We start from the raw sequence: 17,491 nt of genomic DNA, 5'->3' as shown, positions 1-17,491 counted from the left end.
AAATCCCTGGGGAATTCTGGGTAGGAAAATCCTTTCATCCAATGATGTCAGCGCTTTTCCGCAATTGGTCAATGCATTTTGGAGCCAAACTACAAGTACAACATAATGTGGATCACACTTGATATTAACGTTACTTGAGATTGCTTTCCAAACTTATACGAAGTGAACGGGAGCATAGGATCAGTTACCAACTTAACTAACCTCAAACAGGGAGATCAACAGAACGTACAATACACAAATCCAAACGGAGAAACTCGGAACCCGACGAGTCGACACATGCATGCGAACAAACGTGTAATGCATGTTTGTTCAACTTTCTATTTTTACGCCGGAGAACTGTGTGACGGGTTGACTCATTTGTAGAGCGCTCGCTCACTGAACCGGCGATCACGGGTTCGAATCGCGTAACTGGCAATAACTGTTGTAACTTTGTTTTTCTCAATTGTTCACCTTTTTTATTTTCTGAACTCGCTATTCTTATATTTTATTCATTGTAATGTATTCCAAAGGTTTTGAGTCGTGTATCAAAAATCGAATTTAGTGCGTAAGTGCCCCTGAAGCTGTCCAACAATCCCGTATTCTATTTTTAGTCCGGGATACCCCCCGTCTATTTCTAGAGAGAATCAAAGGGCATATGTATCACTGCGCGTCGACTGAAGGTAATGGTGGTTGGGGGCTTGTACGATCATGTTCTTGTGATTACAGCCATTAGAAACGTATTGCCCTTTTTCCCATACTCACAAGAAGAGCCGCTGAGGAAAGATCCAGTGAAAGATCCAGGGGAGTCTGTTCCCTCATCCAGAGACTGCACGGCGCAGCCAGGCGCAGGGTCACAGCAGGCAGGAGAGTACAGGTAGGTGTCGTCACCGAAACTCACTTTCAGGTCTTCGTCACTGTCCACTTCGGTCACCTGCCCTACTTTTCCGGCAGTCTAAAAATCATAAACTTTAATGGTAAATCAATGCTGATCCTGTCTTAAATGGACAGTGCTTCTCGCGTTTCCCTTGGGCTTTCAGCTACGATTCAGTCGCGTAATCTATCCATTTAAAAAAAATTTACCAAGGTTGCACTTGCCATTCCTTTTCAGTGACATGGTTGATCTCAGCGCACTGGCAGCAGCTAATCCGTGATGCAGGAGCACTTCACTGCCCTCATGAAGAACAGGCTTCACATATAGCATGGCCGCGCTTACCGTAGAGACCGTCGGGTGTGCCAATCGAGCGAGTGGCCTAATTACTTCGGATTCCTTTTCAAGAAATCCTTCTGAAAACATTTCTCGACGTGTCTACGTCATACGAGGGCCAACTGAGAAGTACCGAGCCCAACCAGGAAGAAATTGACTTAGACATTCAAACCTTTGCATGAATTAAGACATGTTTTTATGAAGACTTCATGAAAAATATTTCAACATTAGTTTGTGTGCCTTGGTTTCTCAAAGTACAGTACCCCACTCGTCACTGTTTACCCCACAATGGAAAAAAACTAACAAAGGGCAGTCATCCAATATTTGCACAAAAATATATTTTGCCCACTATCCATATAAAGGCCTGACGTAAACGTTTGGCAGGGATTCCTTTTCATACACCTCCGTAATAAGATGGTTTGCTGAATTCAGGCTTGGAGTTGGAAGGAAAATCGTTAAAGATGACAAACGGTGCGGAAGACCACCAACGGTCACAACTCAAGAAACCGTTGATGCTGTCTGCGCACTTGTGATGCAATATTAACCAATGGGCACCTATTACATTGCTAATATACTCGGCATCTCGCATGAAAGAGTTTTGAGTATTCTGTGCAGAAAGCTGTCCGTGAAGCCAGTTAAAGCAAGGTAGGTCCTCAAAATTCTACACCAGAACAGAAGCACTTCAGATTTAACATGACACGGGACATTTTACGCTTATTTGAGGCAGATCCAGAGGAAATTATGTCCTAATTTGTTTTTTGATTATAAAACTATGGTGCAACCCTTTCAGACTGAAAACAAGTAGCCGTTCATGCAGTAGGAGCATCAAGGATATTCCCCACTAAAGAAAGTTAGGGTCATCTCCCATGAAAAATGTGATGGCATCGGGTATTGTTGTATGCAGAGAGTTATTTCCTGTTGGACTTAGTTCCAAAAGATGAGACGGTAGCCGGTGAATTCTATTTCATACCTCTAAGACAACTAAGAGAGGATATCAAGGCTATGCAAAGGGGTTCAGACAACGCCCCTGCCCGAAAGTCCTTGGTTTCCATGGAAACAAATCATGAATGCGGCTCGGAGATCGTTAGTCATCCGCTTGATTCACCAGATTTGGTCCCTTAAACTATTAGATGTTTACAAACATGAAGAAATACATCAGGGGTGAATACTACCAAACGGACAATGACTTCTTCCGGTTGCAATACAAAAGCTTCTGCAGCAACAGCAATAAGGCTCTCTGGCACAGGTGGAACAAGTGTGTGGAGGTCCGGCAGGACAATGTTGAAACGTTAACTTTGTCTAGTCTCGTAAGCTATCTCCTTCCAAGTCGAGTTCGGTACTTTTTAGTTGACCCTCGTATATGGCACGTTCAACATGCCATGGGGCGTAAGTTTTCGACAGCATGCGTCGACAGGAAGAAGTGAGGGGTTTGCTTGCTTGTGTCTCGATATAAGTTATGTGCTTGTGCTGTGACCGACATCTGACAGAAGCTGGAGCCAACCTTACCCGATCCATGCAAGACATCCATCCCATTCGTTCGTTCCAGACGCGCAGGTTGAAGAGGTCGTCCTTGATTCGCACCGTGTCGCCCGTGCTGTACCTGTGCACCTTGAGCAAGGCGGCAGGGTTGCACCGGAATACTGCATTTCCCACTCTGAGACCCACTGTGCCCGGGGGGTGAAGTCGTGCTACCACACCCGCCTGCCCAATATTCTGAAACGATAAGGAAGTGTACATTTCTTCTCGGTACACAGAAGCCTGAACCTTCACGCCAGCAAGGCGTTTCCTCATTATGTTCAAGATGGTTATTGCAGGGCAAAATCGTTCTATGTCGTCTATAATTACGGGCCATCTGGCAAGTTTTTACTTTCTTTCTGGCACCAGAAAAATCACATGAACACTACAGCATGTCGGAATTCTGTAGAATTCTGCAAATTTTATTTTTAACTTGCAATGCTCTATAACAAGAGGACTACTCACCTTCGACATACTTTCAGTAAAGCCTCCAAAGTCTTGCTGCAATTCCTTCATTGTTTCCACGGGCACTCCTATCACCGCTCTGTCTCCGATCTGGAAATCTCCTGCACCGTTTGCAGAATTGTTCCCCTTCGTGTCTATGGCTTCAGCTTCATTGATGATTCCTTCACCTTGCTTGGAAGCCGGAACGGAGAATGGTTCTGCAGATACGTCCTCTGGGACTGTTGCTGCTGCTGCTCCCAGTTCTGCTGGAGTGGATGTTGCTGCATAGTCCTTCATGGTGCCTGTGTCTTTTCCTTGTGCTACTGCTGCTTCTGCTCCTTCCACTGATTCGTCGTTTGTAGTGTGGGTATCTGTTTTTCGTGATACTACGGTTGCTTCTGCAGGTTCTGCCTTCAGATTACTGTCTGTTGCAGTTACTTCTGGCTTTGTTTTGAAAGCTCCATCGTAATTGGTGTCTGGTACTGTTGATGGTGGATCATCCCAAATGCGTGCATTCGTTCTTGCGGGTTCTTGTTTCGTGTCTTCATTGTCTTCTTCTTTGTCCCTCATGTCGTCTTCTTTCGTAACCTCTTTATCATCTCTGTCAGGACCTGCACTATCCTCAGCTATACTGAAGCCTGCTGCTGCCCAGAACTCTCTGCCTGCATCTGTTGCACCTTCCGATGTCTGTCCGCAGACAACTCTGGCTGATATCGGCTTCACAAAATGTTCAGAGGCTGATCTGTTGCTGATGGTTGAAGACATGTCTGTGTCTTCTTTGAGTGTTGGCCCTGCCATTGGCTCAGCTTTTGTTGTCTCTTTTTCTGACATTTCGTTGTTTTTCAGTGTTGTGAAGTTGAGTGTATCTGGTGGAAAAAAAATAACGACCTGTGTAACAATTAAACAGAATTTCTGAAAAAAAGTTCCGTTTTTACATTTAGTCAAGTTTTGACTAAATGTTTTAACGTAGAGGGGGGAATCGAGACGAGGGTCGTGGTGTATGTGTGTGTGTCTGTCTGTGTGTGTGTGTAGAGCGATTCAGACTAAACTACTGGACCGATCTTTATGAAATTTGACATGAGAGTTCCTGGGTATGATATCCCCGGACGTTTTTTTCTTTTTTTCGATAAATACCTTTGATGACGTCATATCCGGCTTTTTGTAAAAGTTGAGGCGACACTGTCACACCCTCTCTTTTCAATCAAATTGATTGAAATTTTGGCAAAGCAATCTTCGACGAAGCCCGGGGTTTGGTATTGCATTTCAGCTTGGTGGCTTAAAAACTAATGAGTGAGTTTGGTCATTAAAAATCGGAAATTTGTAATTAAAATTATTTTTTTATTAAACGATCCAAAAACAATTTCATCTTATTCTTCGTCATTTTCTGATTCCAAAAACATATACATATGTTATATTTGGATTAAAAACAAGCTCTGAAAATTAAAAATATAAAAATTATGATCAAAATTAAATTTCCGAAATCGTTTTAAAAACTATTTCATCTTATTCCTTGTCGGTTCTTGATTCCAAAAACATATAGATATGATATGTTTGGATTAAAAACACGCTCAGAAAGTTAAAACGAAGAGAGGTACAGTAAAGCGTGCTATGAAGCACAGCGCAATCGCTACCGCGCCAAACAGGCTCGTCACTTTCACTGCCTTTTGCACTAGCGGCGGACTACTTTCAGTTTCATTCTTGACTAAATGTAGTAATTTCGCCTTTCGCGACTTGTTATAATATGCTGTAATAAAACAGAACTGTGGACAAATCTAAGTATAAACAAGTCGCGTAAGACGAAATACTACATTTAGTCAAGCTGTGGAACTCACAGAATGAAACTGAACGTATTCCGCCGCGAGTGCAAAACGCAGTGAAAGTGACGAGCCTGTTTGGCGCGGCAGCGGTTGCGCTGTGCTTCATAGCACGCTTTACTGTACCTCTCTTCGTTTTAACTTTCTGAGCGTGTTTTTAATCCAAACATATCATATCTATATGTTTTTGGAATCAGGAACCGACAAGAAATAAGATGAAATAGTTTTTAAATCGATTTCGGAAATTTAATTTTGATCATAATTTTTATATTTTATATTTTCAGAGATTGTTTTTAATCCAAATATAACACATGTATATGTTTTTGGAATCAGAAAATGACGAAGAATAAGATGAAATTGTTTTTGGATCGTTTAATAAAACAATAATTTTAATTACAAGTTTCCAATTTTTAATGACCAAACTCACTCATTAGTTTTTAAGCCACCAAGCTGAAATGCAATACCAAACCCCGGCCTTCGTCGAAGATTGCTTTGCCAAAATTTCAATCAATTTAATTGAAAAATGGGGGTGTGACAGTGCCGCCTCAACTTTTACAAAAAGCCGGATATGATGTCATCAAAGGTATTTATCGAAAAAAAGAAAAAAACGTCCGGGGATATCATACCCAGGAACTCTCATGTCAAATTTCATAAAGATCGGCCCAGTAGTTTAGTCTGAATCGCTCTACACACACACACACGCACACACACACACACACACACACATACACCACACCCTCGTCTCGATTCCCCCCCTACGTTAAAACATTTTGTCAAAACTTGACTAAATGTAAACAAGTCGCGTAAGGCGAAAATACAACATTTAGTCAAGTAGCTGTCGAACTCACAGAATGAAACTGAACGCAATGCCATTTTTCAGCAAGACCGTATACTCGTAGCATCGTCAGTCCACCGCTCATGGCAAAGGCAGTGAAATTGACAAGAAGAGCGGGGTAGTAGTTGCGCTAAGAAGGATAGCACGCTTTTCTGTACCTCTCTTTGTTTTAACTTTCTGAGCGTGTTTTTAATCCAAACATATCATATCTATATGTTTTTGGAATCAGGAACCGACAAGGAATAAGATGAAAGTGTTTTTAAATTGATTTCGACAATTTAATTTTGATAATAATTTTTATATATTTAATTTTCAGAGCTTGTTTTTAATCCAAATATAACATATTTATATGTTTTTGGAATCAGAAAATGATGGAGAATAAGATGAACGTAAATTTGGATCGTTTTATAAATTTATTTTTTTTTTTACAATTTTCAGATTTTTAATGACCAAAGTCATTAATTAATTTTTAAGCCACCAAGCTGAAATGCAATACCGAAGTCCGGGCTTTGTCGAAGATTACTTGACCCAAATTTCAACCAATTTGGTTGAAAAATGAGGGCGTGACAGTGCCGCCTCAACTTTCACGAAAAGCCAGATATGACGTCATCAAAGACATTTATCAAAAAAATGAAAAAAACGTTCGGGGATTTCATACCCAGGAACTCTCATGTCACATTTCATAAAGATCGGTCCAGTAGTTTAGTCTGAATCGCTCTACACACACACACAGATTGACCCCCACACACACACACACACACACACACACACACACACACACACACACACACACGCACGCACGCACATACACCACGACCCTCGTCTCGATTCCCCCCTCTACGTTAAAACGTTTAGTCAAAACTTGACTAAATGTAAAAAGACAACAGCCATAAGTACAATACAATTTGAACAGGGAGAAAGAGGTTTACAATAGTGTTAGGTTTCAAATGTTGCTCTCGAATCAATCACAATTCACATTTAATTCAAAGACGACAATAGATACGTTGACAAAACAACGAAATAAGAACATCGAGCAGTAAGGTCGACAGCAACAGTAGTAAGCTATGACAACAAGTGTAAAGCGCAGAACAAGGATCGCAGAACAAGGATCATCCACAGACAGAGACTATGAATTGAACTTACAACAACCCCATGAACAGATAGCCTGGGTCCAGATTGATTAACAATAGAAAAGAGTGAGTCATCTGATCTTTACCCAAACAAGGAAGATGGTCTCTGTAGTAGAAACCGCCTGCCTCCTCCTCTGTGCACGTGATGTCCACGTGACCATCGAAAGCCAATCGGTAGACGTTGGCCTGGCCGTTGGGCCATCTTACTTTGGCCAGGTTTCTCTTTTTGTGACTGTTGGGTTCATCCTTCAACTCCATCACTTCTCCCTCGCTCCCTGGCCCGCCTACGTCAACATTAACGAATGGCCAGAGAGATTGTGTGATTTACTCATGTATTCATTTATCCGTTCAAAAAGAAAAGGAAATAAACTAACAAAAATCCTACAAAATATGTTATGTTGATATAATCTCCCGAGTGGCTGTATCTTAGCTCTCCAACTATTATTAAAAAATACCTTATGCTTTCTCTCTCTCTTGCTGATTACTTTTTCGTTTTCAAATTGTGTTTTTTTGTCGTTGTATTGCATTGTATTTGTTTGCTTGTTTGTTCGATTGTTTGCTTATTTGTTCATTAGTTCTACTAGTCTATCATGTATGAATTACAATTTCTACTTGTATTAGATGTAAGAATAGATTGTAAGAAAGGGCGTGGCCTTAAACCTCTATCCTTCTAAAATAAGTTCCATCATCATCTCTCTCTCTCTCTCTCTCTCTCTCTCTCTCTCTCTCTCTCTCTCTCTCTCTCTCTCTCTCTCTCTCATTTACTCCCTCTCTATGCGTCTTACCGTCCTGATTCTTCCACTTCCAATCTTTTCCTCGTGTGACCTTTGCCCCCGGAAACAGTCCCATGGCCCGAATTCTGACGCTCATCTTTCGTTTCTTCATCAGCTTCCTGTGTGCATTGTGCAAACGTCAAGTTACTTCAAGTAGTATGAAGAGCAAATCGGCTTACGCAACGTTTAAAGTGTTTCCTTCCGATAAAATATGTCGGTAATGTGAAACTGTCGTTCTTTTTGTTGAGAACACTTCCTGTGAGTGTCAAAGCGTGTGCTTTTTATATAAATATCAGGACGAGATACTGAAAGCAAGGAAAATTACGTTTAAGGCTGTAAAAAAAAAAAAGATCACCTTCAGTTGCCTTGGACTAAACCTGGGAGGGTGGCGGAGCCGGGGGAGGGGAGGGGGGCTGGGAGGGGGGGGGGGGGTGGCAGGAGAAGTGATCGAGGAGCGGAATTAGGGAAGGGAAACGAAGCAACCCTAACTTTCACAACACACTCTCCGTCGACGTACTGGCTACCGAATAATACAATCTTTGTCTAATAGAAGACATGTGGTACCTACCCCTCTGTCCCGGGAAAGTCGATAGGCAGAAACTGATGACGTATGTCATGTTTGTCGTCTGCGTAGCACAGAGAGCACAGTTCATACCCGTGGCAGTCTTTGCACCTCCACAGAATTCCAGTGATTCCTTCTTCCTTGCATTCTGCACACGTAGCGCCTTCGTGGTGCACACCTGTAAGAATAACGAAACACGGGTTTTGCGTAAGACAATATTGAGTATTGCTTTGTCTATTTTGAGAGGGACAAAAAGTGAGAGATAATTAAGTCTCAGTACCAATAGATGTTTTTCGCGTGAATGATGAAACGATCAACCTAGTGATGCAGAAAATAATACAGAGACCTCTACATCTCTCCTTTTAGGACATCAATGCAATGAAAAACATCGAGACTGAATGCATGCCACCATCTAGATCTCCAGTGCATCTCGAGTCAAGAAAGGAAGCAACCTCACGAGCAAACAGCATGCTCCACAAAACATTTCAATCTTCACATACCCACAGTAGCAGTGTCAAAGACCCTCAGGTCAAACTTTCCGTCCTGTCCCGCTCTGCACGTGCTTTCCGTGCCGATGTCCCACAACACTTGCACCAAGCCGTTGCTAAGCAACGCTTGCACCGTTCCAAGGTGACCTTCACCTCCGTCTGTGTCTCCGTCTTCCCAGTGAGGTCCCCTGAGCACGCGCACACCTTTTATGTGCGGCTTGTGGGCTGACATTATGGTTTTGGTTTAGGCTGTGTTAAAAAGCGCATGCAAAAACATTACAAGTTTGAGTCATGAGTAACACAAGAGAAATTATAACTTTGAAAAACAAGGCACTATTTTAAAAACTGAAGCGTATAAACAGAAGTAGCACCTTGTTGATTTTTGTAGCCGCCGGCTATTTATAGCCCGGCTATACTTAGCTTTCGCTCTTGTGGTTGTTTGAAAGTCTAGTTGATTGTCGACTGGGGACTGGGGACTGTATCTCTGGTGAGTACCTCTGATTTGGACCTAAAAAGTTCAAGGGATATTGACAACAGCTGAAACGAATTAAAAAACATGTTATCTGACTAGTGTATACGCCCATGCTTTGTAAAAGCTTCCATGCTTCGTGTATAAAGGTTTTAGGTCTCACTTAGCACATGTCTTCGACGTCAAGTGTTAGATTGAAACGCGCGTCCTCATGCCAAATCTATAGCACTCGCTTTACAGGGAATTTTTTTTCTGGCCGGGTGCCAAAAAAGTGAAAAACGTGTATAGCGCTTAAGGCGATGAGAGACAGGTGTTGTAGATTTTGCTAGATTATATCACATTAAAGCTGTGGTCTATTTATGACTTTCCGGGGCTACGAGGTTGAAAAATAGGGATAAAATCATGTACAGAATTCTGTACAGCAAACGCTACCCGAAACCCCACCCTAAACCCCACCTATACGGCGTGTATGACCTTGAGAGCTTCAGTCAACGCTTGAATTTTGCAGTGGTAACATCCGGTTTGCTCTCTCAGAGCTGAGCATATTTGTCGAGAAGGATCGAGCAGAAAAAATAAACGACTTGGCAGGGATTCGAACTCAAGGCCTCGGGGCTTCGAAATGTCGGGGCCGATGTCTTAACCGCTAGGCCACTCCACCAGTGTTGTCAAAGATAAAACAAATTGATAATTTTATATCTTTCTACGCTTGAATTACCATTCATGCGTTGCAAAAACGTAAAAAATTGCCATTAAAATTTGCCTTTATTTGCAAACATGTTTCACGGAATCGCAGTACATGTTTACACCGTCATGCAAATAGCTGCGATATCTCTACTTACAACATGCAAGAAAAATGACATGAACAGTAATTGAATCTCTCCAAAGCTCTGTGCAGTTGAAAACAGACATCTAAGAAATAGTTATACATGTATTCACTTCTGAACAATGGGCGGATAGAGATATAAATCATGCTGCTTCAAGAATAACATAACATGAATTCATATCAATGTTTTTCCTTCTTTTTCTCGATTGGCGCAGTAGCCTAGTGGTTTAGAAATGGGACACGAAGTCTCGATGTCGAGAGTTCGAATCTTCGCCGGGGCGTTTATTTTTTCCCCTTGATCTCTCTTGAAAATAAAATATGATCAGTCTTGAGAGAGCAAACCGGATGTTATCCCTGCAAAATTCAAGCGTTGACTGAAGCTCTCAAGGTCATACACGCCGTATAGGTGGGGTTTCGGGTAGAGTTTGCTGTACCGTTGATTTTATCCCTATTTTTCAACCTCGTAGCCCCGGAAAGTCATAAATAGACCACAGCTTTAACACGAATACTGTTCAGTAATGTTAAACTGTCGTTATATAAACCAAAATCAAAGCGACATCAATTGCACCTCAGTCATTTGTGAGAAAGGACACTGTCAGCAGTCATGTACACAAAGCATGAAAAACAACACAGGACAATAGTGTTCGCAAGCGCCCTGTGTCGGGTCGAGTCACATTGACTGTATTTGGTTTTCCCGGTAGCTTACAAACTGTCACTAATGAGACCGCTGAGCTGTTCTTTTCATCACCGCAACCTTCATGGGTTTAAAATGTACCAATGGAAAAACCGAGGTTTCCCGACTCGAACGGAAAATACACTAGTGGTTAGAAAACTTGGCCTCGTACTCTCAACTGCTTTTTCAACAGTTGCACCACAGCCTGTGTGCAATCTACTGTTCAGGCTTTTAGTTGCTCGAATGGTATAACATTTAGTTCAGTTTTGTGTATTTGTGTTGTTTTGCTTGTTGTTGTTGTTGTTGGGTTAAACAAAACTGTATTCAATTTTTATCATGACAAAAACAATACATAGTTTTTAAGATAACTATCTCAAGCATATAATGCTTATTTTAAGTAATCCTGGTATGTACATAACAAAGGTTAACATGATGGCGGACTAAATGCATTTACTCATTTCAGACATCGATAACAAACAGAAAAACCTGACACGCAAACAATGAGAAAAGGGAGGGGGTATAGTAGTACAGAAGGTGAGACAAACAACAAGAAGAAACAAAAGACATGGGGCACGAGAGAACAGAAATAAGCATAAGGGAAAAAGAAGAGGACGAAGAAGACTTGGAGCGCCAGATATTTGGGAAGAGTGGGTCTCGTCACAATAATATTAAATACACAGAAGACACACACGCAAAGTTAATACATTTTGTGATCGGCGAAAATGTCACTAAATTACACAAAGATCGAGGCATAATCAATAAGTCGAAACAAGGACAAAATACACGGGAGAGATTATGAAGAACAACTGGTCAGGCAGCATATGTCTCATGACAGTGTCAAATGAGTATAATGAATAAGATGTAGAGGCTCATTTACGGAACCTGCCTGTTTGTCTAATAAATTCTTGTACAGATATAAATATGGTCTGATTGACATTCCGGGAATATTGCGGGATGCCTTTCAATAGTATTTCAATAAACTTATAATCAACTATCAAATTATCAATTGACAATAATCGTACATCTCTATACAAGGGACACACTGCAACACGGTGGCCTAGTGGTAAGGCGTCCGCCCAATGAGCGGGAGGTCGTGGGTTCGAACCCAGGCCGGGTCATACCTAAGACTTTAAAATTGGCAATCTAGTGGCTGCTCCGCCTGGCGTCTGGCATTATGGGGTTAGTGCTAGGACTGGTTGGTCCGGTGTCAGAATAATGTGACTGGGTGAGACATGAAGCCTGTGCTGCGACTTCTGTCTTGTGTGTGGCACACGTTAAATGTCAAAGCAGCACCGCCCTGATATCACCCTTCGTGGTTAAGCAAACAAACAAACAAACAAATACAAGGGACAATACATTAACCGCACTCACATTTGAGGCAATCCTTGAGGTGCCGCTTACATAAATCAAAATTCAAATCACTCATGTTGTTGTTGTTTTTGTTGTTGTTGTTGTTTTGCTTGTTGTTGTTGTTGTTGTTGTTGTTGTTGTTGTTGTTGTTGTTGGTGTTGTTGTTGTTGTTGTTGCTGTTGTTGTTGTTGTTGGTTTAAACAATGTTTTATTAAATCAAACATGGTACAACAATACAACGATGAACAATAGGGACACGAACTCAAGCGAACGCTTATATTACGCGCCCTACGTAGTTACAAATTGACAAAAATATGATGTCGGACAAACATTACTTATAAACTATCAGGGCCGGACCCAGGGGGGGGTTCCAGGGGTTCCGGAACCCCACCCCTGGAAAAAGCATGTACCTTGCTTTGAGTGGTTTTTTTCCAATGCTGCTCTTAACCCTCAAAACAAGGCCCAGAATGCACCAGATTGCACAGATTTTAACCGTTTTTCAAAATTTTTCCGGGGGTGCATGCCCCCGGACCCCCCTAGTTCGCGCGCCTGCAAGCAGGCGGGCGCTTGTGGCTTCGCCACTTCGCTGATTTGCCCCCCCCCCCCAAAAAAAAAGGAGGAACCCCCCCCCTTACAACTCATTTGGTCCGGCCCTGAACTATGGAACTACCATCTAGGTCAACAGCATAGTTGAAGCAAACCAAAAAGAACAGGAAAAGGCTAGCAGGAGGAAGAGGGGGAGGGTGGAGGTGGAACGAAAGAATGGTAGGTACATATGAAAGATGAAGGTGGTTAGCGCATACAAAAAGAATATACATAGTACATTGTAAACTGTAATCCAGTGGCAAATAAGCAGTAGTTCGCTGAATATATAATTGAAAAATGTATATAAAATAAGGGTTGTTGGCATGGATATGCGTACTGAGTCAAATTAACAAAAACTACCAGATTTACAGATAAACGATTGGACACTTTCAAAAATAAGCTTGTTGGTGCGAAGAGAAAGGTTTTCGCTACCATTTAACAATATTTCAACATGTCTTTAATGTACAGGTAGTGCATTTATTGTAGATAGGCGAGCGTCTACGTACAGAGGGCAATGTGTCAAGTAATGGTCAGCTGTTTCGTGCAGGTAGCCGCAAGCGCACTGCGGATTTTCCTGTAAGTGGCGTTTGCACAGGTCAGAATTCAAGTTACTCATGTTTAGGCGCATTCTGCAGTGATGAATCTCTTCCAGTCGTTTACCACAGTAGTAATAGGCAGGTACGTTATAATCAGGAATAGTTAGATAGTGTTTGAATTCGCTAATTGGGTTAGTTGTTTTGATGTTGTCTGGCAAGTTGTTCCAAAGGACAGTGGTAGATGGTATAAAAGATCGACGGTATAATTCAGTTTTGCAAGTGGGAACTCTTCTTTGTGATGGTCTTCTTCGATGATAGGGGTTAACATCAGAAGTTAAAGGTGGCAAAAGTTGTGATAAGTAATGAGGACATTTGCCAAATACCATCTTGTAATATAAAATTAGTTTGTGTCTGCTCCGTCTTTCTTTTAGGTTACAAAATCCGCTTTCTTTATACAGCTTTTCGTGGCTGGTGCCGCGTACACTACCGATTATAGTCCGAATGGCTTCCAAATGTAATTTTTCCAGTGCAGTTGACCAGTACTCGGTGCAGTTGTCCCATAGGATGTCTGCATAGTCAAAATGTGGAAGAACGAAGGATTTGTACATAGTTTTCAGACTTTTACGATTTAATCTGTATTTATAATATCTTAAACAATTATTTAAGAGGGTGACCTTTTTTACGATGCTTCTCACTTGGAAGTCCCATTTACAATTATTCTGCAAAATTACGCCAAGATGTTTATGTTGGTTCACGTTTTCCAAAACAATATGATTAAAAATGATTGGTTCGGTTGGTATATTATCACGTTTTATGTCTAACAATTCCGTTTTTGCTTCGTTAAATTTAACTTTCCACTGTTTTGCCCAGGTACTAATTTTATTTAGGTCTGCGTTCAAAGTCTGCGCTCGTCTAATTGGATCTTCTAAGGACATGGACATGCTCGTGTCATCAGCAAACAACTTTATAACAGATTCAGTATCATTCACAATGTCATTAATATATATCAGGAATAAAAAGGGGCCAAGAACAGAACCTTGTGGAACACCTGCCGGGATACATTTTAATGCAGACTTAGCACCCTTAATAACAACAGCCTGATGGCGATTTGTTAAATAATCGTGAAATCATTTTAAAAATTGTCCTCTTATTCCTGCTAGTTCCAGTTTATATAATAACCCTTTGTGCCAGACTTTTTCAAATGCTTTTGACACATCACAAAAAACAGCTTTCAGAGTGGTAATTCCCATACCGTAATTTACACAAAACTCGTCACAAATCGAAGCCAGCTGACAGATGGTAGAGTCACCAGAAATAAATCCTGACTGTGCAGGTAGTAATATAAAAAGGTGTAAACATGGCTGTGGACACAGCGCTCCATTACCTTCCCAACACAACTTAATAATGAAATTGGTCGATAATTGTTACAACAATCGGCTGGGCCGGCTTTGTAAATAGGAGTGGCATGAGCCGTCTTCTACAAACTAGGATATATACCTTCTCTAAGGCTTCTGTTAAACAAATATGTCAGGGGTTCTGCTTTGCGTCAACAGCAGCAACTAGAAGTCTATTGTGAATAAGATCCGGACCAGTGGCTTTACCTGTATCAAGGCGTTTAATAACCTCTTTAACCTCATCGACTGTAAGATAAATCTCGTTAAGTTCGCTGTCTAAAAAATCAGCTTGAGGCAAATTGTCGTCTGGGGTTTCAAGAACGGAATTATGTATGAAAAAATTGTTCAGAACGTTGGCTTTTTCTTGGTTTGACTGGTAAATCTTGCCTTCAAAATTAATCGGAGGAATTTCATCAACACCAAGCCCTTTCTTGTCCATGAATGACTTTACCAACTGCCACCACTTGTTAGTACTTTTGGTCGGAAATACGTTCGTCTAACTCAATATAAAATTGCTGGACTCTGTCTCTCTTAGCTGCTGTGACACGATTACGCGTCTGACGATAACTCAGCCAATCTTCTAAAGAATTACTCGTTTTTGCACTCAGGTGAATTTGATCTCGCTCGTCGATTAACTTTAAAATGTCTGGGGTAATCCAGAGTGCGTCTTTGGGGCGTGCAGTAACTTCTTTAACCGGCATGAACTGCTTTGCAACATTCATAAATGTTCTACTAAAATCGTCAATACTATCATTAAACATTTCATTTGTCACCATACCTGTCCAGTCAACTTGTGAAAGAGCGTCACAAAACCCTACTATATTCAATTTATCGTAATTGAAAATAGTTCGTTTGAAGGAGTTACTCACATTTACAGTACTTTTTAGTATCGCCCGTGGCACGCTGTGGTCGCTGCAAATTGGTGGCAGAACATCTACAGATTTAATTAGTTGTGGCGTTTGTGTAATTATGAGATCTATGCAGGTACTGCTTGTTTCAGTTATACGTGTGGGAACATTGACAAGTTGACAGCTGATATGAATGCAGCATATTACAAAAATTGTGAGAGGGAAAACTTATAAAATCAACGTTAAAATCACCACAAATTACAAACTTCAATACCTGACTATTTACTTTTCTTAAACTTTCATCTACTAATTCCCAATATTGAACATTTCCATTCGGTGGACGGTAGAATGAACCTATCAAAATACTTTCTTTATTCAATTTTATCTCAACCCACACGGCTTCTAGGCCGACGACGTTAAACTCAGGACGGGGTTTATGATACAAATATTTTTTTTTACATAAATTGCTACTCCGCCATAAGGATGGTCTGGACGGTCAAGTCGAATAGGGGGGCTAAAATTTGGAATCAATAATGAGGAATCATCATCAGAATGCGCTAGCCATGTCTCCGAAAGTGTTAAGACATCGTGCCGTTGAACTTCGGGCTGCAATAAATTAATTGTATTCCTAAGGCTTCTGACATTAATGTGTACGACACTGATTTCATGCTCGTGTTCAGGACCTGGGTTCTTTTCTACATCACCTGATAAGTACAACGTCGACTGTGCAAACGGGGTTACAAGACTTGACTGCGGGTCATTAAAATCAACATTATTTGTTTTTGCCAGCTTGGTGTTGTTTAATAAAGCTGACCAGTTTTTAAAGCTGAAGGTAACACAACAACAAGTCGCGTAAGGCGAAAATACAATATTTAGTCAAGTAGCTGTCGAACTCACAGAATGAAACTGAACGCAATGCAACGCAGCAAGACCGTATACTCGTGGTCCATCGCTCACGGCATAGGCAGTGAAATTGACAAGAAGAGCGGGGTAGTGGTTACGCTATGCTGCATAGCACGCTTTTCTGTACCTCTCTTCGTTTTAACTTTCTGAGCGTGTTTTTAATCCAAACATATCATATCTATATGTTTTTGGAATCAGGAACCGACAAGGAATAAGATGAAAGTGTTTTTAAAACGATTTCGAAAAAAAAAATTTGATAATAATTTTTATATATTTAATTTTCAGAGCTTGTTTTTAATCCGAATATAACATATTTATATGTTTTTTGAATCAGCAAATGATGGAGAATAAGATAAACGTAAATTTGGATCGTTTTATAAATTTTTATTTTTTTTTACAATTTTCAGATTTTTAATGACCAAAGTCATTAATTAATTGTTAAGCCACCAAGCTGAAATGCAATACCGAACCCCGGGCTTCGTCGAAGATTACTTGACCAAAATTTCAACCAATTTGGTTGAAAAATGAGGGCGTGACAGTGCCGCCTCAACTTTCACGAAAAGCCGGATATGACGTCATCAAAGACATTTATCAAAAAAATGAAAAAAACGTTCGGGGATTTCATATCCAGGAACTCTCATGTCAAATTTCATAAAGATCGGTCCAGTAGTTTAGTCTGAATCGCTCTACACACACACACACACACGCACAGACAGACAGACAGACAGACAGACACACATACACCATACCCTCGTTTCGATTCCCCCTCGATGTTAAAATATTTAGTCAAAACTTGACTAAATATAAAAACGAACAATGATAACGGAACGCGGGCTGATGATTTAAGTGAAGTTAAAATCACAAATGGTAACACAGAAGATTCACATAAGAAAGCAAGTTTGCAACAGAGAACTACTGCTTTTCCATAGAAACACCCAATTCTGGCCCTGTACATGCTTAAATTAACTGACATATCCTATCAGGATCAGGAACATAAAAATGGCCAGAGGGAGGGTGTATCTGCGGGCTGGTCTGAGAAGAATTGCGCTACAAAAAGACAACAGAAAAAACAAGGGTAAAGTTTGTAAAGAGGGTTCAAAAACAAGATTAAGTAAAGAACGTATATACAGAGTTCCCAATGGGTAACGGTTTTCCATTAGAAAACA

At 40.9% G+C, this 17,491-nt stretch overlaps 1 protein-coding gene across 2 annotated transcripts in view; it reads right to left on the bottom strand.

The window, feature by feature from the left end:
- The window catches only part of LOC138979011 (E3 ubiquitin-protein ligase MIB2-like), an 82,139-nt gene that overhangs the window by 50,104 nt on the left and 14,544 nt on the right, over positions 1 to 17,491 (bottom strand). For both annotated transcript variants that reach the window (XM_070351824.1, XM_070351823.1), the window contains exons 2-8: positions 8,757 to 8,993; positions 8,263 to 8,434; positions 7,707 to 7,813; positions 7,008 to 7,205; positions 3,164 to 4,008; positions 2,690 to 2,896; positions 742 to 931 (exon numbers count right to left, since the gene is read on the bottom strand). In XM_070351824.1, coding sequence (XP_070207925.1) covers positions 742 to 931; positions 2,690 to 2,896; positions 3,164 to 4,008; positions 7,008 to 7,205; positions 7,707 to 7,813; positions 8,263 to 8,434; positions 8,757 to 8,976 — 1,939 coding nt within the window. In that variant the 5' untranslated portion in view covers positions 8,977 to 8,993. The remainder of the gene's footprint in view (positions 1 to 741; positions 932 to 2,689; positions 2,897 to 3,163; positions 4,009 to 7,007; positions 7,206 to 7,706; positions 7,814 to 8,262; positions 8,435 to 8,756; positions 8,994 to 17,491) is intronic.

This window comes from Littorina saxatilis, linkage group LG10 (assembly GCF_037325665.1).
Source record: "Littorina saxatilis isolate snail1 linkage group LG10, US_GU_Lsax_2.0, whole genome shotgun sequence".
In the NCBI taxonomy this organism is placed as follows: Eukaryota; Metazoa; Mollusca; class Gastropoda; order Littorinimorpha; family Littorinidae; genus Littorina; species Littorina saxatilis.
This window is presented reverse-complemented; position numbering and strand designations above follow the sequence as displayed.